We start from the raw sequence: 24511 nt of genomic DNA on the forward strand, positions 1-24511 counted from the left end.
GAGAACAAGCTGTTGCAAAGGAAATGAACAGGATAGGAACAACATCCTTTGTACACTTATATTATTAATCTTATAGGATTGTTTCAAAACACGATAGAAAATCTACTTAGAATTCTGTAAAGTTTACTTATTGGACTCTTTTCAGATTTTTTCACCAAGGGTTCCACCGTTCTCTCTAATATATATTATAACAAGTGACAATAAAGAATTTTTTTTTTTTTTTTTTTTTTTTAATATATAAATACAGTTCTTGCGACCTGTATATTCATTATGATTTTCTCAAAGCAACACTTTTTTGAAAATACAAGTAATTGGAAAAGATACTTTACAGCATTATTATATTTTAAAAAATGAATGAGTCCAATACCAACCCTAAACTATAGTACATATATATATATATATATATATATATATATATATATATATATATACTTGCATACAAGGTCCTATTCTTTATTGATGTTGGTGTGAAATGTGACCCGGACATGTTTTTGTGAGATTTACTCCTTAGGTGCTCCGTTAAACAAAATCAATTATCTGCATTTTGATACAATGCCAGGTTGTGCCTCCTACATGAACATGCTCTCTCACCTCCATCTGTTGTCTGCATTCAGGAAGGTGCAAATCAATTGCACGAGCACATGAAAGCAGACACAGTGTTCTGTGTTGTTCTTGTCTAAATCCCACCAGACTTCCTGTTGCGGTGAGACCTCATTGGCAGCTTCATTGTGCCATTGTGCCTTCATTGTGTAATGCAGAATAGCTTGCATTAGTTCTATTGCGATACAATATGGTTATTATGATGAAAGAATGTGGCTTTCTTTCCTTAAGTGAACTTTGCAGAAATGTTCTGGGCTGTATAGACAGATGAGAGCACAAACCAGTAAGTTCTAACACTATATGGCATCCCATTTCCATAAAGCATTTAGGTGAAAGTGAGTCATTTAAACCATTCAGACTGTAGATCAGGTACTCTAAGCTGCAAAACATTGCTTCGCTCACACACCAAAATCCATTCCGATGGTCTGTGGCATTTTACAGTATGGAGGTAGGCCACTCTCACTCACGTCACATATGAGCCACTCGTCTATAGAGGCAATAATTCTAGCGGAAGGTGAGTGAACAAAGCTGTACAAAGTGTATTGTGGGCGATACCGGTTAGAGATGCTATGCAAACGTTCCTCCTCATCAGCCCTCAAGAACACCTGCTGGTGTCATATGGGTCTCTCTGTCTCTTCAGAAAGCTGCATGATTACACTGATAGTATATGTTCCCACCACTTGAATAAAACAAAAAAAATCATTTTACCTCCGTTTAACGGAAGCATCACTTCCCTAAATGTGGCATAACAGTCAGAATCTGAAAATGTATTTTATTTCACAATGCACAATTTCATAATGTTTCTTTTGCGGCAATGTTACATGTGAGGAAATGTAGAGAGTAGCAGCAGGATGTGCATTGAAATTGCTAACATTGCAACAAGTGGTTTAACGGTAAGTAACAGGGAGTCATCTGTGAATTAAACAAGGACAAACAAGCGAGGCTTTATTCCACAATAACAACACTTGGGCTGAGTATGGCTCTCACATAGAAAGTTAAAGTGATTCAAAGGTCCTGTTACACTGCAAATCCATAATTTGTAAACATATTTTCAATGTTCGTAAAGACACAGATAAATATATTACAGCTTAGATAAAACAACTAAGTAAAAATTCATCTTTTTTGGACATAAGTGGACATAAAGCAGTCTGAGTACAAAAGCCTGCAGATAGGCAAGACCAAATTTGAGATTCAAGACTGAAATCAGGAGAGGGTGGTTTGAATCAGGAGAAAGACCACAAGAGGACTGAATCGAAGACCAAAGCCATAAAAACATAGCCTTGGACTCGGATTCAAGAAACAAGGACAAAACCATAAAAATATGGTCTTAGACTCTGACTAAAAGCATATATTTATCCTCTTGGTCATAAGCTCAGGAGCGTGTTAACTTGTCCTTGACTTGGATGTTTCCCTCTTCTGGTCTTTGTCATGACTTTGACAAATTAATTGGGCTTTACTAGACACTGACATACATTGGCTTATTCACTAAATAATCACTTTTGTAATACACAATATTCATGCACAAAAACAGCCACAATCCAGTTTAACTAGGCTCTATATGCACTAAAGTATTGTCAGTACAAGACATTGTTTGTTTTTTTCTGTAAATTAAGCTTATTATACAGTAGATACTTTTTACTCACAAAACTTGGCGCAATTGGCCTATTACCACCTGAGAAAAGCAAGTGGTTTGCAGTCATGGTGGCAGTTTTTTGTCAAAAAGTTAGTTCATGTGTCTGGATTATACTGCTGGAGCACGCCAGATTGTATAGCCTGCCAGACCCTCCACAACTTCACAACATGAACTCATCCACAAGACTGTGTCCATGCTGTCAACGCAAACAATTTAAGTGGGTTTGTGCTGGTCACTGATTTGTGAAATTCCTTAATAGATTCAAAAACAGTGTGTACGCTATCAAATGTAAACCTGTTTTCAAAGATCTGAGGTTGGTTTTAACCCAAGTTGGTTATTCTGGTCTTCCATTTGGAATCAACAAGAGGGCTTCCTGTCACCTGTCTCTGCTTGTTTTTCCAACAGAACCACCTCATATCTTCCCTTACTCCATTACTGGCCAAAACATAGAGCACTGGGTCCACAACGCTGTTCAGGCTGGATAGTGCCAGGGAGCAAGTGAAGGGCAAATGTATTGCTTGTTCAAAACTGCAGCTTTGTTTTTCTCCCAAATAAAAGAAGGCGATGGACCTCACCATGAGGAGGATATGGTATGGCGCAAAGCAGAAGGAGAAAATGCCAATGACCCCCATCGACAAAAGCTTCACTTTGCGCTTGCCTTGATCATCCACCCCTCTACTTTGCTGCACCTTGGTTGGGATCAACCAGTAGCAGACGGAGATGACCACCAGAGGCAAGAGGAAACCGATTCCGACCCGTATAAGGTTGAACATCGCAATGCTTTCCGTCATGGGGAAGGTCTCATAGCACGTTTGCACAGTGTCATCCAGTGGATCCGATAACTTGTCCAGGTAAAGCACCAAACAGTGCAAGGCCATGACGAGAACATAGACCAGCCCACAGATGACCCAGGCATAGCGCTGGCGGCGGAAGACTTGGATTCTCAGCGGAAAGGTGATTGCCAGGCAGCGATCGATGGAGATACAGCAGAGGAGATAGATGCTGATGTACAGGTTGGAGTAGTAAAAGAAGCCAGCCAAACTACAGAGTCCTTGGCTGAGGTTCCATTTGTGGTTGTTGTTGAAATAATAGACCCACAGAGGCATGGTGAGGATGTACAGGAGATCTGAAAAGGACAAACTGAGCAGGTAGATTCCTAGAACGTTCCTTCTGCAGATCTGCTGAATTATGGGCCCAATGGTGATCAGATTGACCAGCAGCCCCAAAATGAAGGCAATGATGTAGATAGACATCAGCAGATGACTTGCTGGCTGGGTCATGATCACACATGATGAGTTGATTGTGTTGTATGTTGTGTTCATCATAATCTGTGTGCACAAAGAAAAAAAAAAGATAAATATCTGCGTCAGAATATTTCATAGCTCATAAAAATTTATAAATTTTCAATTTTGCATGTAATTGTGATTCTAGATCATGTTTGCCCTCTCAAAGATCAAATCAAATGAATTTGAGTTAAGTTGAAATATAATTTCATTGAAAATGTTGCACAATCCTGATGTAAATAGGTGGGAAATTTACCAGTTCTTGCATAATTTAACATAATTATACTTATTAGTCAGACCTTGGCAACTACCACAAATGCAATTATGGATAGCTCCTTAACAGATTGTGTAGTACAGGAATTTACAGTATTACAAAATATCCTAGTGGCTGCATTTAATGTTGATTGAGTAAAATCATGGTAAAATGTATACACTTTATTTTGCAGTGTCTTTGTTACAGTGTAATTATGCAGCAGTATGCTTAAGTACTGAGCAATACTAACAAAGTGTTTACTAGTTAAGGTTAAGATTTACACTTTATATATGTACAGTATATTAACTTACTTACCTAAGAACGTCCTGGATAATATAAGGCAACTACATGGGTTATGGGTAGGTTTGGGTATATGTTCAAGGTAATAACCCAGTTATTACCCAGTTATTGTAATTATTATGACAAGTATATAGTACTGTGTATGTACATGTGGGTTCTTGCATGTAATTATGCAAGAATAAATAATAAACTTGTGTTTCAAAGACACTGCAATAAAGTGTAACCAAGTTTCAAAGCATTAAAAAAGCCCTAGTCTAACCGAGCTGTTTTGACTTTGATATGACCAGGACATCATTTTTTGATATCAACAATTCAATTTCACTTAAAAGTGGGGTATGATTTTTTTCAAAAATGCTTTAGAAAACTGAGTCGGGTACCAAAACAAACTTGTAGCCAATCAGCAGTAAGGGGTGTGTCTACTCATGATGTGGATGAGAGAGCGCTCAGTGCACAGGACAGACATTAGCAGAGCCGAGTGTAATGACAGAAAGATAGAGATGGCAGATAAAAACAAAAGAGAAAAACATCTACGGAACAAAAGAAGGCTTACTATAAGGAAAGAAATAGGACCCATGTAAATATTGGATCAGCTTTCCAGCGCTGGAGAGAAGGAGCCGAGGTTGCTTTGTTTCTTGTTGATAGGTGAGTAACACTATATCTACACTGGACAAGTCTGTCACTGGACGCGATAAAGTGACCATTGAAAATCATTTAAAATGTCAATACTTCATAAATAGAATGCAGCAACAGTTTTCTGTTGGGGATTTGTCATGTCGCATTCAGTGTAGACAGCATCACTGATTATAATGATTATAATGAGTTCTATATTGTCTTGACACGGTGTAACACTGGTTTTCTTTGTTTCACAGAACTAATATCATATACATATGTGTGGGGCGGAGCTTTCAAAATAGGGGCGAGACCCTTTTGGGGTAGGGCCTGTTTGGTTTGGTAGTTTTGAAATATCTATATTGGCTACCAGAAATCACTTACCCCACTTTTAAATTTGAATTATTGGTATCAAGAATGACATCTTCATTCACAGAAATCAAATTATTGATATTAGGAATTACATTTAGTGAAAAACGTAATTCTTGATATTTGTAATAGCATTTTGACTAGTTGACCTTTGCAAGGTTTTTTTGTAATATTCAAGCATACAGCTGTATTCAGTTTGCATGAAAGATCAGATTTTTCAGCGCATGTGAAAGAGTGGTAAAACATTGACCTTTAGGTTACAACATTTATGCACTCGTAGCTATGATGCGGTTAAACTTGGTTTGACATTTTTTGTTGTTGATTGTTTTGTTGTTGTTGTTGTCATGGTGCACATTGTAGTAATATTTTAAAAGTCCTTTCTAGATTAATCTAGATTTTAATTATAATTGTCATGACAGATAAATATCGTACTACTGAAAGTGTACTGACCAACTACTTATATTGCGCATTAGAAATGGCTACTCCAAATGAAAACAACACATTTCCGGTTGCTGCAAATTGCAGAATGTCTGTGGTTTCAATGAAAAGTGAACAACATGATGCACAAAATATTTCCTTTTACTTCTTATTAAGTCAAGGTGTGATGGTTAATGAGCCAAGACGAACATCAATGAGTCACTGAAAGCATTTTAGATTAACAACACCTGCACAACAAATAAAACCCACTGCTATATATATATATATATATATATATATATATATATATAGCCAGACACATTGGGTTCTTATTTTATATACGAAAGTGACATTTTACACACCTACACACCTCTTCATATACACGCCACAGTCTCTTACATATCAAGGTTGCAAAATCAAAAAAGGTTGCAAAGTCATTCTTATCAGAAAATTAACAGCTTGCAGGAAGCCTGGTAACTAATTTAAAATTCAACAAGTAGCAAAATGTCATCCCCAGTATTATTGGCTTCATGTGCCATGATAATGATGGAGAATCAAACTTAAAGAGAGAGAGAGAGAGAGAGAGAGAGAGAGAGAGAGAGAGAGAGAGAATAGAATAGAATAGAATAGAATAAAATTGAAATAATTATAATAATAGTCCACAGAGAAGGTTTCATATCTACCTTTTATCTGAACACATAACTATTGCACAAATATTGTAGGATACGTTAATTCAGTGGGATGAAGGTAATCCGCTACATCTGGGACCAGGATTGTTTCCTTTGCTATATATTATGATATGTTTTTGATATTAAAGGCAAAATGTCACCCTTGCTGTTAAACTTAATTTCACGGTTGATTGAGCGGTTTTTTTTTTTTTAAGCTTACAGGGGAAAGAAAGGTTTTGTAAAATGTACCTGGATTGGGTTTATAATGGATTTAAGCCTTAGCACTGTTTTTTTTTAGCATTCCAACAACTTTTACCCTTAGTTCTTGGAGATTATTGATGTTTGTAGGCAGAGCCTTTACATCTGTTCATATGCCGCACATAAGGCATGCTTTTTTTCTCCATTCACACTAGTTGCAAGCCTTGCACTTTGAAATCTCTTTGAAAGAAGCATTTTTTCATTTTCAAAATAAATAAATAAATAAATACTACAACAATTGCCGATAATGTTCAGATCAGTTAATTTCACATCTAGCTACTGCAGCTCTCTCATCACAACCTGAATATCCTCTATATCCCATTGAGTTCATATTCAGTGCAATTGCTAAACTTGTTTTCAACCTTTGGACAGTCTTTTCACTTGCTGCCAGTCTTTGCTCAAATTCAATTCAAGACACTGTTGGCGTTTTCCACAGCTGCAGGTCTCCACATGAAGGGTTTTGCAGCTCCTCAAGTCTTGCTCCTCAGTGCAAGAGCTGTGAGAAAAGCAGACAGCACTACCACAGACAAATAAAAACCTGAGCTTCACCACACTGAAAAGCCTTATAGCTGCACTTGAACTATCAATATCTTGTTCTTGCTTTTAAGACAAGCATCATAGTATTGCTCATATGCATGGACTGTATATCCTTAATCTTAAATATAACATTTTGATGCATAACTCATCTTGTTCCATTTCTAATACAGACATGAATGATACCTCAAATTATGTGGCTTGCAATGTCTAATTTGTAAATTAATCACTCTTCTAAGTAAGATCTTTTCAATGAATTGTTTGAACCTAAAAAAAAAAGGTTTAAGAATTTTTTTGCTAATTAAAAACTTGTATGGCCATTTTATTTAATGCTGTCAAATGATTAATCACATCCAAAATACACTTTTTTTTGTTTGTTTACCTAATGTTTGTGTACTGTGTATATGTATTATGTATATTTAAATATACACACATGCAGTATATATTGAACATACATGTATATATTTAGATTCATATAATTTATATTATATATAAATATGATTAATATATAAAAAAAATTCTGAAATGTATACATGCATGTGAGTGTAATTATATATGCATTATAAATATACACAGTACACACATATATATTGTGTAAACAAAAACTTTTATTTTGGGTGTGAATAATTGCGATTAATCATTTGACAGCACTACATTTTATCAACATGCATATGAATTAAACTTTCATATGTATTTAAAGACACGCAAAATACTTTTATCTGAAAGAAGTATAGTGTTTAATTGTAGCGTAAATTATTATAATACTATAAAAATTATGGCAATTTGATCAAATTTTTATAGTCCACTTTAGATCTTCTACTAACTATGAGCAACTTTGCAACTAAATACCGAGTTATTCTACAACTTAACCCTAACACTCTAATACTCTAAAGAGAGTTATTGGACGTAAAGTTGGAAAGTTGCTTATAGTTAGACAAATGTCTACATTTAAAGAAATTCTGATCAGAAGAAATGTGTAACCAAAATTATATCTTAAAGAATTGAATTAACTGAATTGTGCACTCAAAACAACCTTTTTTTGCACTATATCTATTAAATATGGATTTATTTTGGATCACGTGATGTGGCATGAACCACATGATGACATATCAAATCTCTGAATTTTTATTTTTTCTCTAGTTCAAGTTTAACTGTTTGTACAATCTCATTCACAGAATGAGTCAGACTCCTGATAGTGATTGTGGTTTATTGAGAAGAGGTTGCTTATATTTCAAAGTGAGCTGATTTATTTTCACATGAGAAACTAAGCTTTATCTCAAAATCAAAATGATTTGGGGACTGTGGTGGGCAAACGGGGTGGGCTCAATCGATCTTGACCAGAAAGCAAACAACTACTGATAACATTGTGGCACATGGGGACTCTACACAGGAAAACACCGCTACTCTCAGCTGCCAGTCCCAGTATAGTACTTATTGTAATGTATTTGTGTAATGTCGGCAAGCATGTGCTAAGATGAAAATGTGATTTGGAGAGATGTCAAGATAAAAATAAACAGATCCAAATCATATTAATGTAGAGTTTTGTTGCAAGTAGGGATAGATCACCCAAAAATGAATGTTGTTGGCAGTGTTGGGAATATTACTTTTGAGATATAATAGGTTACAGATTACAAATTACTAGGGGTTGCACCGACTAATCGATTAGTGATTAGTGGACTAGTTGACTTTATTGCTCTTCTATGACGGTTTAAGCTTGATGGTGACATTTACACTCAATTTCCAAACAGTTAAAATGACAAACAAATGCATACTCTCCACAAGATGTGTGATTATATTACTGGATGCTTGACATTGAACAGGAGAATGCACGTTTTAAACATCTTATTGTACAGGTAAGTTAATTGCCGTTCTAATCTAATACAATGCTCCACTGTAACACACACAAATAGGCTACAGACAATAGATTGTACATCACGCGCAGATCGTGGGCACACAGAATCATTCAGCGTGGAAATGTATTGTCAACACTGTTCTGTGATTTCTGGAAAAAAAAATAGCTTAGAAACTGAAAAGTTCAAGCATATATTTCTTAATAACTAAATCCCACAGCTTTACTAGTGGAGAGACGCTGCCAGGTAGAATTAATTCACACACGCAATTACTCTCTCACTAATGCATTCATGTGAATGTAATCTTTACTGTGCTACTTTATCTGTATCTGATTTAGAACAAGCAGAAAACTGTGAGAAACATAATGAACCAAAGACAAAAGAACTGATATAAATGAGCTGTTATAGGAGCAATAGCCATGTAGACAGTGCGGTGTCATATGCCATAGATGACCACAAGATGTTTGAGTCTCAGCTCCAGATTTATTTGTTCATTAATGACATCATCAATGACTTGTAGACTTCGACTCGACTTTCATAACATAAAAGTCGACTTTTTTTCCGAAAGTCGTTCAACGGCTACAAATGACCCTCTTTAACTTGTAGAGTAACTATTTCAGTTACTTTTTTAATGTAACTGATTACATTTGATTACTTTTTGATTACTTTTCTTAAAACATTTTAGACTTTGTTTACTCCACACAGAGAGGAGCCTACAAAGCCTCCCCCCCCTCCCCCACTTCGTTGCCTCAGACCACACCATTGTCATGCTAATGCCTGCATACAGACCACTCATTAAAGTCACCAAACCAGTTCACAAACAAATACAAGTGTGGCCAGAATGATTTTTTAAGCAGGCTGCCACATATAATAACACAACATACCTCCAAGAGTACTCAGAGACTGTCACTGCCCACATCAACAAGTGTATTGATGATGTAACAGTCACAAAGAGCATCACTGTCCGGGACAACCAAACACCGTGGATGACAGGGGAGGCTTACAGACTCTTGAAGATGCGGGAACGCTGTCTTCAGATCTGGAGATAAGGTGGGCCTGAGGACAGCCAGGGCACACCCATCCTGCGGCATCAGAGAGGCTAAGAGACAGTACTCCAGGAGGATAGCCCATTAATTCAGCGATAGCAGAGACACTCAAAGCTTATGTCCGTGGATACAGAACATTACGGACTACAAGCCCCCACCGCGGACCTGTGACAACAACATCTCTCTGCTGAATGAGCTGAACACCTTCTTCGCTTGCTTTGGGCAACAAAACAGCACCACTGCACAGAAGACTCCACCTCTTCCCAGTGACTAGGTGATGACGCTGACCCCAGACAGCGTTAGGAGATCCCTCAGCAGGATCAATGCACGAAAAGCTCCAGGTCCTGACAACATTCCTGGGCATGTACTGAGGGACTGTGCAGAAGAACTCACTAATGTATTCACAGACATCTTCATCATCACACTTAGTCAGGCTGTTGTCCACACACAAAGCTACCACCATCATTCCGGTCCCGAAGAAGCAGTCTCCATCCTGCTTCAATGACTACCGTCCAGTTGCACTTACTCCTAATACCATGAAGTGCTTTGAACGGCTAGTCATGCACCATATCAAGTCCGCCCTCCCCCCCTCCCTGGACCCCTTCCAGTTTGCATATCAGTACACCACTGCAGCACTGGCCAAGAAATCACAACATTGTCTCTACTTCCTCCGCAAACTGAAAAGAGCCAGAGCCCCACCCCCCATCATGTACACCTTCTACAGAGGCACCATCTAGAGGATTCAAACGAGCTGCATCACTGTGTGGTATGGCACCTGCAACGCGTCCTGCCGAAAGACTCTACAGCGCTTAGTGAGAGCAGCTGAGAAGATCATTGGTATCTCTCTCCCCTCCTTCCAGGACATTTACGAAACCCGTCTCTCCCGCAAAGCCCTCTGCATCGCAAGTGATCCCACCCACCCATCACACAGCATCTTCAGTCTGCTGCCATCAGGGAGGATCAGCAGATTGAAGGACAGCTTCATTCATCAGGTTATCAGGAAGCTGAACAAGCTCCCGAACTTGCCCCCCCCCTACCCTCTTCTGCCCCAGGCACCAAAGAACTATGAACCACCCCCCAACCCCCACCCCCCCCCCCATATCCCACTTCCCCAGGTCACCCCCTCCCCCACCAACATACGATTACATGCACCAGTCACTTTGTGCAGCATTGGTCTACTCACTACCTCATTCAGCGTGGAACTGATGTCATTCTACTACCCTGGCCCTTTGTCACTCTAATCAGACTGAATAAGCTTTTTTGCACTATAATCTTTTTATCTCCACTGTTTGTTCACTTAACTGGTTTGCCTTCTATCTGCCATTTGCCTTGCACTGCTTTATTTAACTCTATTTTATTTTTTATTTTTTTTTAAATGCCCTTGTATAGTTGTATTTTATATTTTATATTTGATATAGATTTTTAGGCTCTACTGTTAGTGTTATCTGTATGCACCAGGGGTCTGAGAGTAAAGCAACTTTGATTCTCTGTATGTATGTACTGCACATGTGGAAGAATTGACAATAAAGCAGACTTGACTTGACTTAACTTTTACCAAATGCTTTCAACTGTTAGTTAAAAAAAAAACATTTAATAACAGTAATTACTGTCACACCAAATCCTTCATCTCTTGAATTACTGTATTGAATTTAAAATACTGTAAATCTGTTATCAAATAAGCATGTGTCCTATTCTGTGTCCTACACTTCTGTATCTGTGTGTGTGTGTGTGTGTGTGTGTGTGTGTGTTTGGGTGTGAAAATATTCAGATGTAACCCCCTTTGTAATCATTAACATTTTCATAAGGGTAATTTAATTTTATTTGCAGTAACTGTAACAGATTACAGTTACTTTTATTATGTAATTAAATTACGTAATGTGTATGTGAATAGTTACTGCCAACACTGGTTCTTGGTTAGCCATTGACTTCTGTTTTTTTTTTTTTTCTTATCATGGATGAACATTCATCAAAATCTTCTTCTTTTGTGTTCAACAGAAGACAGAAACATACAGGTTTGGAAAAACTTGAGTGTGAGTAAATCATGACTTTTTATTTTTTGGTGAAGGCTCCCTTTAAGTGGCCTTTTATTTCCTTAATATTATATTATCTACACAATATGTGGATGCAAACAAAGACAAGTAAAACATTTAAGTATCAAATGATTTAAAAAAAAAAATGAATGTATTCACAGACCTTCATGCTCACAATATCAAACTCAGGTATACTAACAGCATTAGCTGCTAGAGGGATTGGAATAGCAGCAGTATGTCACACTAAAATTCAATTCAGGTCTAACTGAGCGACGGTTTTTAAGCAATGTTCACAATTCGCCCTACCCGTGCAAAACAGTGGAAAAATCAATAGCTGGGTAACCTGAGCACACACTCTTAAAGCTTAAAAGATGGCTTTGAGATGTAGAATTAGATTGAACCTGCAAATACACAACAGTCTCCCATACAATACAAATAAAAATAGAAAACTGCATCATAAACAGCCTCCCCTTCAGCTCTGGTGTGAATGCCGATAGTACCGAATCATTTTCCTTCAAGTCTGATGGTATTTTTGGATAAGCGATGATAAAGATGTGCTGTCATTCGCATGCTGTGAAGTTTATGCTAATGATACTGTCATTTCAAAATATGTCTGGCTGTTTTCCTGTTTTTCATGTTTAGTTTACATCATGAATTAAGAAGGCAATGTGGTGAGCCCTTTAAAGGTTGGTTTGTGGTTGAAATTTATTTTGATAAACTGCACATTGTTTACTGTTGTTTAAATTTAATATTCACTTTTAAACCTATGCCAACATAAGCCATATATCCCTGATGCTCTGATGATTTAAAATGTCAAATACTGCATTATGATGTTTTTGGATTTTGCACATAAATGTTGCTACTCAAACACCAGATATAACAAACATGAACAGGAAATTAATTTAGACCATAACCACAGGATCCAAACCACAAAAAGGGCTGTACCATGAAGAAAAAATACACAGGTACTTTAATATAATATCTCCCAAGCCCGAAACGGATCAAGTGAGCAATGAATCACATGGTTTTGTTGTGTTCCTACTCACTCCTTTGTGAAAAAAGAAGTATAGAGAAGAAGAATAATTTTAGCATATTACAGAAATGAAACACTTTAAAAGATTCACTTAAGTGCAAACTTAATGTAATGTTTTCAGGCACTTGCAGGCATTTTAAAATATATTATTTAACTGCAATTATAAATTAAGACTTCAGATGCAAACACCTCTAAATACTTTCTTTTAAATAAGGATTTTTTAAATATTATTATTATCTTATTTATTTATTTCCTGATAAATATGCTCCTGTAAAAGAAAAAAAAAATTAAATGGACTATACAATTTTATTCAAATCAAAATAACTGAATTTCATTGAAGAACAACAAATTATCTTTTAAACAATGATTTAAAGTGTACTTCAAAATCTTTAATTTTATATTATTGCAAAGTGCATGTTTTAAAAGTGTAGTTATGTTAAAAACAGTAATGGAAGTGTACTCTCTATAAGTACATTTAAGTGGCCTTTTTATTCATATTAAAGTGTCTGTCTTTTTTAGATTACACTACAAATGCACATTTAATACAGTTAAGTATTTTTTTTCACAAGCACTTGTAAACAGCTGCTGAAAACATTAAAAAAAGACAGTTATCATCTGGTGTTTCTTTAAACGAGCAGCTGTTGTTGTTTTCGCAGCATGTATTTTATTAAATTGCATATTTGGGGCTCAATTAGAGGGTGTGCTTTACACAGATTTTCCAATGTTAGGGATGGTCTAACAACTGTTTTAGTGATAGTTATACTAAAAATCTGGGTAGGATGTTTTGTTTTCAGCGTTTGTCCAGAAAGGAAGTCAGGGATAATGTGGGACTCTTCAGTCAGCAGTTAATGTACAGTATTGATAAACACATTTACTTTAATGGAGATTTTCTTTCTGTTTCCTTTCCTGTAGCTTATGTAATGTGATTACGCTGCTTTATTCTTGTTTTGCTATTGAAATTGCAGGTTTAATGAGCACCCCTGAGAGCTCTTGAGATACAGGCTAGTGGTCTGGAAAGAAGAGTGGTGGGCTGCCCCTCTAAATGGCATAATCGCTCCCTAAGCAACTCCCATCCTGAGGCCTATGCATACTTGGGCTGCAGGAAGTGATGTAAGTGCAGAAACAAAACTAACAGTCTTTTTACCTTGCATCAGTTTTATGACAATTATATAAATTCTGTTAAGTCAGCGCAGAGACATATGACCCTAAAAATGCCTTGGGTCACGCAATGAGGAAATTGTTGATTACTCAAAAAAACAGACTAGTCTGCATCTTTTGTCTTTTTTTTTTTTTTTTACACAAAGTAAAGGGGTCATTTGGTAAAATAGATGCAATTTCAGTTTGTTATTTACAATACAGTACATATGTGTGAAAAATAATTAACGCCAGCTTTACTATATGTAAATGTAGACTAATAATTAATGCTGTCAAAAGAGAAATCACGATTAATCACGTTCAAAATTGCATAATATATTTGTGTACTCTGTATATTTATTGTTTAGATATACACATACAGAGTAGATATATATATATATATATATATATATATATATATATATATATATATATATATATTATTTTGGATGCGATTAATCATGATTAATCATTTGAGAGCACTAATAATACAATAAATGAATAAATAGATTTTTTTAAACGTTCAACAGCAATTTAGGTTTTTTTTTTTTTTTTGATTATTCTGTTATTTTTCTGCATGAATTTTTGTATTTATTCATTCTACAAATATGATGCTAACAAATTAAATAAATCGCGTGCCTGTTATGACAATGTTTTTATGACATTATGACAATTTTAACATTTTGATAACAATTTGAACTTATTATTAATTGATGAGGTCATTGCTTTAGAGGGGAAAATATGATGGTGAGAGATGATGGGTAACACACCTTGAGATCTTGAGATGCACTTTTTGGAAATTTCCATGATGTGCATCTTCTCGGTTTCCATCATATTTTGTACCCTTTTACTCAATTTGTTCTTTAAAGACAAGTGAAAGCCCCTTCTTTTTTTGCATGCTATATGACTGTCAGATTATAAATTAAATAGCCTTACTTCATAGTTTAACATCACAATATTAAATCAAATTCATTGTCAACCATTACTTTTTCAAAGGTATAATTATCTCCCAAAAATGTTTTCATTTTGCTTGATTTTGTACAATGCAATTTATTAACTTCAAGACGTATTACAAGTATGAATAAAATGGTACAAACATGTCCTTTCAAAACTCCCGATTATACTAGACGTGTCAGCCGGATGCCTTACATACACATCCCAGCTTTATAAACATTTTAAGATATTAGGATCAAGTGTCTGACAACTGCATTAGTAGTGTTACTATCTATAGCACAGGAAACAAACAAGTCCATGTCCACCCTCTGATTTTATCGTATTTATACATACACACTGGTTCACCATTATTCTTGTAGTTCTTATAACAAAACCAGCCCAAAAAATGAAGGAACCTCACCTGCGGATCAATCAACACAACGAATTATAAATTGTTCTCCAACAGCTCCAACCAGAGAAGGGTGTCCACTGTCCCAGCAATGTCTCTTAACAACTTCAGTCCCAGAACCGCCTCAAGTCGAGCTCCAGTCCCGCGTGACCTCTGAGAAAAGTGGCACAGCTGAGTTCCTCAGATGTGAAGAGGGTGTCATGCACTTTAATAATGCTTCCTGGCTGGAGAAGATCAAAAGTGACCCTGTGAGAGCAGTTTCGGCCGATGCACTTCGTGCGGAGTGGATGGAGATGAGATGAATTGAGAGAGAGAGAGAGAGAGGAAGGGGAGGAGAGATAAAAACCTATTCCGCACGTCTACAGGAAGATGTTAGGTTAGGGCTAGGGGTTTTTTCCCAAAGAGCTGCATGCCATAGTGTTATAGGGAACCACAATGAGTTAGAACTGCTTTTTTTCCAGACACGTGGTGAACAACAGATGATGATAATCTTCCAATGATACAGCCTGCCTCAGAGCTCACTCACAATGCCACAACTTCCTGTTTGACATAAGCGAAACTACGACTTCTTAACATGCTTTCTGGGCTTGCCATAATTTGCATTCTGCGGAGGCAGTCATGTTTTTCCATTTTAAGACCCGCTACCAGTGAAACCTGATTGAACAGATAAACCAAAGTTGAATTAAAGCCTCATCAAGGAATTCTAATGCCTACCTACTCTTTCTCTGTCTGAAATGTTCCGGTAAAGGCTGAGACTTTTGTGAAATTTAGTTAAACCTATATAAACTTAATATTCTCTTAATTGATTATTTAAAGGTTACATTCCACAAGGAAATCAGTTCACCTATACCTAAAAATCAAAAGGTGTTTTGACCTTTCAGTGAATTTCAGAAATTATTGACTATAATGATACAGGGCAGGAATGAGACTTGTATCCAAAACTTTTTGTTAAATAATTCATGTTTATGCTGTACACATTGTTTTGCGGTTACCTGTTGCTTGGTGTTCATTAGTTTTTTTGTTGTTGTTTTTTTCATATTCTTCCAGCTTCTGCTGGTTTGCATTTTCATTTATCTTAGCAACTGACTGATTTCTAGAGTACAGAGCAGTTTCTGGACTAATATATGTGGGCTTTCCCTAAAACTGTCAGGGCAAATATGTTACTTTCCATTTCAGAATGTTTTTAATTTCATAGAAACATTTTTTTTTTTATATATATATATATATGTCTCCACAGTAATTCACTTGCAATAAAAAGGGGGGTGAGGGTGTAGTATACATAATTACTCATTTAAATCATACAGTATATGATAATTTGGCTAGAAAGTATATTTCCAAGTGTCAGCTGATTACAGTACTGTAATATTTCTATCAGAACATCAAAGGATGATTTGAAACATCGGTCACACTTTAGTTTGGAGACCACTTCTCACTATTAATTAACTAGAATTATTATAATTTATTTTCTGTATGAATACATTTAACAATGTCTTTCATTCCTTTAATGGCAAAGCTGAATTCTCAGCATCATGCTCCAGTCTTCAGTGTCACTTGATCCTTAGAAATCAATCTATTACGCTGATTTGCCGAATATTTTATGACATTTTTTTTAGGATTCTTTGAGGAAAAAAAGCTTCAGAGGAACAGAATGATTTGATATATATATATATATATATATATATATATATATAATACTGTATCTTGGATTGAAGACGCAAGTTAATATATTTTTTTTAATTCAATATATTTAATTTTATTATTTAAAATAAAAATATAATCCTGTATATAACCTATATAATTATTCCCTTTGAATGGTAATCTGTTATTAATAAATTTGACATTCATGACCATTTATTTATGTTTTTCATATTCTAACCAGATGAGTGTGGTGTAGTTTTTCCTCTGGTTTCTAAGATAAAGTGTGACATATAGTGTCTTTCGATGGTTTTCAATTACTCCATTTTAAATTATGTCATTAAAACTAATTTAGCAAATGTTTCCTTTGATTTCCCTTAATAAGACATTGAATAACACACCATCATCCTGTAATTGTAACTTATCACGCCATCTTTCCCAACGTCTGTCATAGTTTCACCATTAAAATTATGATTTATAGCTCAAATGCAGATAAATGATTATACTGGTATAGGAATTAATATATTAAACCCTCTACAATGCCTTTGCTCCATAGACTTCCATTGTACAGTAAGCACATAACTCCTACTCAACACTTTTGCTTATTTTTTTTTTACAAACTGAGGTACAAGCTGAAATGATTTTCGGTGCCAACAGATTCTGTCAGTAAAGATTAGCCGTATTGTACCTGGAACAAGTTCTCTGTGTATTTCTATGTTTTTCATTCTCTCTGCTAGACAATCGATCAGGAAAAGAGGATGAAAAAGAAAAAAAATCAACTTGACTCAAACCTCACAACTCAAGAAGATTCATTTCAACAGATTTATGCATCACCATGTTTATTATACCTGTTGGAAATGCTCCAACATTACCTTCCACAAACTACATCAGGATTTCTAAGGTTACATGTGTACAAAACAGTCCTTCATAGCAATAAGTTTCAAGCAAACCTAATTCTCAGTGACATGCAGCCTAATGCTCAGGTCTAGGGTCAGTTAGGAATAAGAATACACATCCAGTACAGCTAGTCCTAGAAAAGATCAGCCGGTTGCTAACAGCTGCTGGTCTCAGAACAGTCTTGGTAGTCTTTGTGCACTCATTTTGTATGATAAGGCCGAGGGGCAGCCTGCATATTAGTCTTCATAAGATAACATCCATTCTCAAAGGTGAAGTCGTCTTCCCCAATGGAGGGAAAACCGATGATGATACTGGAAAACACCAGACTCATGGATGTCTTCCAGGTTATTTTGCAAAAAGATTCTCAGTAATACATAAAAAAGTGGATCTGAAACTAAAGGTGGTGTCACTACAGAGCACAAACAAAGAAAAAAAGTCCAGCTTAATAGATACTTTTTTTAAACTTTCCATCTGTATCATGACTAATACATTTCTGGTGACCTGGAGATTGTCAATCAGCTGGACGTCAATCTGTTGTGAACAACAAACTAGGGATGGGTCACACTGGCGAAATTTGGGTAAAATTTTGTGGGCAAAAAAGGTCTATTGTGCATGCATGATGCACCGTTCACACAGAAGACGTTTCCAACTTTCGGTTGATCAATGCGGCAAATTCACATGAACATGAATGCAATCTGCTCGAGGAACAACTTCGCACCAAACTCTTGATTGCATATTGAAATGACTGGATTTCGGCCACAAAATTTCAAGGAGCACCGGTAAATGTGACCATACCTTTAGACGGTTTCGACCATTAAAACTCGTAAAACATAGTTTATTCATCACTGTCAAAGCACCATTGTCACGAAAGACACATTCAGAAGAACGTTCCTGGCCATTGTGTCACATCTTGCACTGTTTTTTGAATGTTCTGTGAGTTTTTAAGACGCTGCAAATATTCAACATTTTAAGTCCATGTCTCGAGACCCTTTGGAAGGTTCTCTTCTATTTTGTCCCCTAGAATTACGGTCACATTAGCAAAAATGTCATAGGGGGAAAGCCTATTGTCAATAGTTCAGCAATTTATGAAGCTCCATTCACACTGAATTCATTTTCAAACCAAGCAGCTTTTTGTTGGTAAATGTGGCGAATGCGTGTGACCGACCTGAACCAATTGCGAAATCTAAATGAGGAAATATTTCATCCTGACATGAAATTAACGATAGCATGTATTTCCATTGAACTGACTGGGTTTTGCCTGCGAAAATACGCAGAATACTGGTAAATGTGACCGTACCTTAAGAAAGACGTCTAGTTGGGGGAGACAAACCCAAAACCAGCCCATTTTGAAAAAAATATGTTTCGCACATGCCTCCAGTGAACCGCTTGACTTCGTATCTATATATTGGAATCCATGATAGTTCTTCCCAGTCCTAATATCTGCATCCCAGAAACAAATCTGCAGCAGTCCTGGCGGTCAAAGGAGGTCAGAGTTCAGACGGCCTGCCAAAGACATCCAAAGCTACTCTTTTTTTATTCTTTTTTCTTTATACAGAGGACTACCTCCATCCTATGCTTGTGCTGCACTAAAAATCGCTAGACTTGGGCAGGTACTCTTCATTCCTCTCGTCCCCTGCCTCAGTTTCTTCTTCAAAGGATGCTAACACGCTCTGTCAGCCCCTGCATGTCCGCGTCCTCTGCACCCTCCAGCTCGTCGTCATCAGACGCTGGTGGCGGGGGCACCAGGTGAGCAGGGTAAGGCAGCGTGTGGTCACGAGCGTACTGCTGCCAGCGGCTGTCATCGCTCTCGTGGGTTATGTAGCGCTCCCCGAGCTTTGACTCCAGCGCTCGGAGGTCCAACCAGGCCTGGTAATCCTGAAAGAGCAGACAGGGGTGGTGGGGGAGACAGAGCAAATAAGGAGATGATAGAGACAGAAGGACGCCACAGCTAATGATGATTCATTTTGTTTGCGGTGTCTAAAAGCGCTTTACTTAAGGAGCTTATTTGCCCTTAATGTAATTTGCTTGTCAAACATAAAACTCTCTTTTACATTTGTCATCTCAGGGGTTGTTTTTCCACATTTGTCCTTTTTTCTTCTTTCATGTGGAGCTTTTAATGTAATTACAGACCTATTTCCATTTTTTTTTCTTCATTTGAATATAATAGCCTTATCCTTAGATTATCTAGATTATCTTTCTTGCCTCGGTCTCATTTAATTCAAAAATGATATGTTTAATAGTAATAGTAGTTTAAATTAATATAATGCACACTCACCATCATACACCTACACACACACACACACACACACACACATACATATATATATTATATATATATAGCCTGATATTGGCATTACCTGTAGATAGGTATGACTGAGACTCTTGTCTACACTGTAGCGTTTTCTCATCTTCACTTGCAGCAGGTTATTGATGAGGTCAATAGCTATGGAGAAACGCAGAGATCACACAAACAAAATCTGCATTGATTGAAGCTAAATGATTTACAGCAGCGGACAGAAAATCAAAGGTGGATGGAGCGACTCAACGACCAGCCTGCTTTTAATGCATCGGATTTCTTTTTGTTATTATGAAGTAAATGTCCAGGAAGAGCCAAGCAAAGTGTTCTCTATTCAGCTCTTTTAACTTTTCATATACTACAAATCTCAATTTGATCTGACATTTTATTGTACATCAGCAACTTTAATTCGGTGTCATTTTACTGTTACCTTCAGGAGAGATCTGTTTCCATGGGTTGGGTGGGTACATGAAGGCGGCGTTGTGGATCTGATCATTGATGTCTTCATCCTCGTTGAAAGGGAAAGTTCCACTCAGACTAACATACATAATCACACCTACAGACCACATGTCCAGAGAGCGATTGTAACCCTGGTTCAGCAGGACCTCGGGGGCCAAATAAGCCGGCGTGCCGACAACCGAACGGCGGAAAGACTTCTCTCCGATGATGCGAGCAAAACCAAAGTCACAAAGTTTCACCTGTGAACATCCCGCGGGGGTGGGAAGAAGTGTTAAGAGTCAACCAAGTGTAAAAAGGAGAAGTATGACCTTGCATTATGCAATAGAAAAAAAAGAAAAAGAGTAGTTATTTGTTTCCCATCCATGCCTCTATATCGGGATGTGTTCAAATTGTGTTTTTTTGGACATTTCTGACCTGTGGGAAAGGATCCGCTGATGCTAACAGCACATTCTCAGGCTTGAGGTCACAGTGCACTATGTTTTTGAAGTGAAGGTGCCTCAGAGCAGCCAAAATCTAGAGAGGGAGTGAAAGAGAAGATACTGGCTCAAAATAATGTCTTTAAAGGCCCTTTCACACCAAGAATGATTACTATATATATATATATATATATATATATATATATATATATATAAATAAATATTGACAGCTAATCAGAATCTACCTGGCTTTTTAAAGCACTTGAAGACAAAACGACAGTGCATTCTTTAAAATAAATAAATAAAACAAATGACAAAACTGCCGTGTGCTAATGACAAACACAACACAATGCTAATATAGTTATCTGCAACACTTTACAATAACAGTGAATTGAATATTCATATACCGTTACTTACATTAAATATTATTTTGGAGTTCAAAACAGGACAGAAAATAGCTTATTAATTCTAAATGAGGTTTTTTGATGAAAAACCTTTATTGCATAAGTGGATCTCAGAGAACAGTATGAAATAATAAAAAAGGTAGTTCATCACCCCTTTAAAGCAGCAGATGAAAAAATGCTGCATGCGGCTATAATAATAAACAGGATATGTATATAATTATCATTATAGTTGTAGTTAATGGCTATTATAGCTATCCCTATTGGTGTGAACAGGCCTTTAGAAGGACTGTGATAACCGTATGTCCTTGGTGCAAACAGCCTTTAACCTCTGAGAAGCAAGTTTTAAGCTCTAAACGCAGCGCTGACCTGGGTGATGAGGAACTTGGTGAGTCGCTCAGGAAGTCTTCCTTTCTCACTGGACAGTATCATCTCGAGCATGTCACCATGAAGTTTCTCCATCACCACAAACACCTTCTCTGGCGTCTCAAACATGCATTCGAGGTTCACTATGCCCAAGTGTCGCAGGCTCTGAGAGAGGATGAAAGGACAGGATAAAGAAATGTGGGTGGGTAAGTCACGTTGTTGCTTATTTGCATTCATGAGCTTATGTTAGGTGTCCTCACAATCAGCAGGCACACAGCCGGTTTAATTGTGTTACATGTGTTCATTATCATTCGGTCAGTACAATGGCATTCATTAGCCACATATGAATCATTGATTCTCTATCGCTCCCTGCTGGTCACCTGCAATATGGCCACTTCATTCCTCAGCTGGCTCTCCTGCTTGGTGGGGAACCGGAGCTTGTCGATCACCTTCACGGCTACATCCCGGCCAGTTTTCCTGTGTTTTCCTGTGAGGGTTGAGGAAATGATTGTATATGTGAGATCATTTGCAAATGTCCATTCTTGCATATCATTAGTGGTGTTTGCTATTACATATACTTATGACAAGGGATTTGAATACGAATTCTGTTTTTGTTGTTTAAACTAAACAAAAAACATTAATAATAATAATAATAATAAGATTAAAAAAGTGGATTTTTGTGTTGATGCCATAGAAGAACCATTTTTGGTTCCACAAAGAACATGAACACTTTAATCTAAAAGGGATGCACAATATAGGATTTTGCCGATATCTGATATGCCGATATTTTTCAACTCATCTTGGCTGATAGCTGATGCCAATACCGATAAATGTCCTTTTATTTGGAAACGACATGAAGTCTCTCCTGTGCAAATATTACAAGCAAAATTTTTTATTGTAGTGATTTCTTTATTATTATTATTAAATAAACAATAATGAAGTAATTTTACAATGAGGGAACACTGGAAACTTCAAATCAATCACTCCATTTTTTTTTTTTATTCTCAGATGTGGAAACATTTAAATTATTTGAAGATTTAAAAAGCAAAAGAGTAGTAAAAAAAAAATTGTCAATTTTTTTTTAAAGCTCCTTGAATTTAATTTCATAATCTGTTTGAAAAAAAAATACATTAATGAATAAATCTGTATAGCCTAAATATAACTGGTTCATTTACAAGTGCAATATTTGTGACCTTAGCGACTTCTGACCTTTAAATCACCGCATACTCATGATTTGATTATCTTACCGCTAGCAAACCCTAATCACATGTGAGTTATTCATCTTAAAGGAAAGGCATATTGGCATAATTTATCATATCGGGCCAATCCTTATATTCACATTTTAAGCCATTATCGGCCCATTCCAATATAATTCAGATAATATTTGCATTCTTATAAAAAATATCCTTTTCCTTAAAGATTACATGGATGTTAAAGTTTTTCATCAATGCCAATAAGAACCTTAATTTTTAATAGCGTAACTTCAATCAACTTCAATCTAGAATATCATAACATCTTAAAGGTGCATGTACTCTGTTTACATGGTCCAGTAAGAAAACACCTAACAACCGTGCAGAACAGCCTGGCAACCACCAAGAACACCTTAGCAACCGCATAGCAATGCTCTAGTAAATGTTTAGAAACTTGGTTTTCAGTCATAGACATACCTCCATAAACCACACCAAATTGTCCAGAGCCCAGAACCTCATCCGCAAAGATTTGGTACACCATTCCAATGTCCTGTTGGATACATCATCATTGTTTATTATGATCTCACTCATTATAATAATCATCAGACTATGTGATGTATGGCATCTTTAAAGTTTACTCACCACGTTCTCCTGAATCTGACTGTTAGACACCGAGATGCTGACTGATGCCTGCCCTGAAAATGAATCAGATTCATAACCATATTAGTCACACTTTATAATCTTAGTGTTATACTCGTACTGTATAAAGGTCAATGACAAATAAGGATTTGAAAATTATAATAACTACTAATAGTATATAATATATATAATAATTATGAAATAACTTCTTTATGTTGATATGAAACTTGCTGATATGAACTATCTATCTATAAAAAAGTTGTAAAAATGAAACAAAGTATATACTGTATATATACTGTGTGTGTTTGTGTATGTATATGTATATATATATATATATATATATATATATATATATATATATATACACACACACACACACACATTATACAATGACATTCATTCATGTATTTTTAAATAGTCCAAATTAAGAAAATGACATATTATATTATCATATCATAGCATCATCATGTCTAACTAAATTCTACACATATCTACAATAATGATTTGTAATTATTAAATGATTATGCTTATGTATGCAGAATCACACTTTTCTTCCAGAATTAATCTCACTTACGGTGAGGAGTGTGACCTTCTGCTGGAGGGTTGTCTTGGAAGATGACTGGCATGAGGGCTTGACGTATAGCAGTCTCCCATCCTTTGGCAAACTCTCGTCCCACCCCACTATTGGGCGCAACACTGCTGGGGCAGATGGAGATGGGTAGACCAGACACACTGGATGACAGGGACGGGGTGGTGTTGGGGTCTTCACCAACAAAGTAGATCATGGTACCCGTCATGATCTCAAAGCAGTGGGGACTTGTGCCAGGAGGGACAAGAGAGAAATCCCCTGCCG

General features: G+C 36.5%; 2 protein-coding genes across 4 annotated transcripts in view; both read right to left on the reverse strand.

Moving 5' to 3' along the window:
• Positions 1-1739: 1739 nt before the first annotated feature.
• Positions 1740-15890, reverse strand: gpr184 (G protein-coupled receptor 184). Its single transcript, XM_059515173.1, has 2 exons — positions 15372-15890; positions 1740-3561 (listed from the first exon to the last, which is right to left on the reverse strand). The coding sequence occupies exon 2, from the start codon at positions 3556-3558 to the stop codon at positions 2554-2556; it is 1005 nt and encodes a 334-aa protein (XP_059371156.1). The 5' UTR covers positions 3559-3561; positions 15372-15890; the 3' UTR covers positions 1740-2553.
• Positions 15891-17816: 1926 nt separating this feature from the next.
• The window catches only part of prkd2 (protein kinase D2), a 38341-nt gene continuing 31646 nt past the window's right edge, over positions 17817-24511 (reverse strand). For all 3 annotated transcript variants that reach the window (XM_059514770.1, XM_059514769.1, XM_059514768.1), the window contains 9 exons: positions 24233-24511; positions 23662-23714; positions 23497-23569; positions 22210-22316; positions 21833-21994; positions 21061-21159; positions 20618-20885; positions 20249-20334; positions 17817-19766 (listed from right to left, as the gene is read on the reverse strand). The exon at positions 24233-24511 is cut by the window's right edge and continues 34 nt beyond it. In XM_059514770.1, the coding sequence (XP_059370753.1) occupies positions 19542-19766; positions 20249-20334; positions 20618-20885; positions 21061-21159; positions 21833-21994; positions 22210-22316; positions 23497-23569; positions 23662-23714; positions 24233-24511 (1352 nt within the window). In that variant the 3' untranslated portion in view covers positions 17817-19541. The remainder of the gene's footprint in view (positions 19767-20248; positions 20335-20617; positions 20886-21060; positions 21160-21832; positions 21995-22209; positions 22317-23496; positions 23570-23661; positions 23715-24232) is intronic.

This window comes from Carassius carassius, chromosome 28 (genome assembly GCF_963082965.1).
Source record: "Carassius carassius chromosome 28, fCarCar2.1, whole genome shotgun sequence".
Classification (NCBI taxonomy): domain Eukaryota; kingdom Metazoa; phylum Chordata; class Actinopteri; order Cypriniformes; family Cyprinidae; genus Carassius; species Carassius carassius.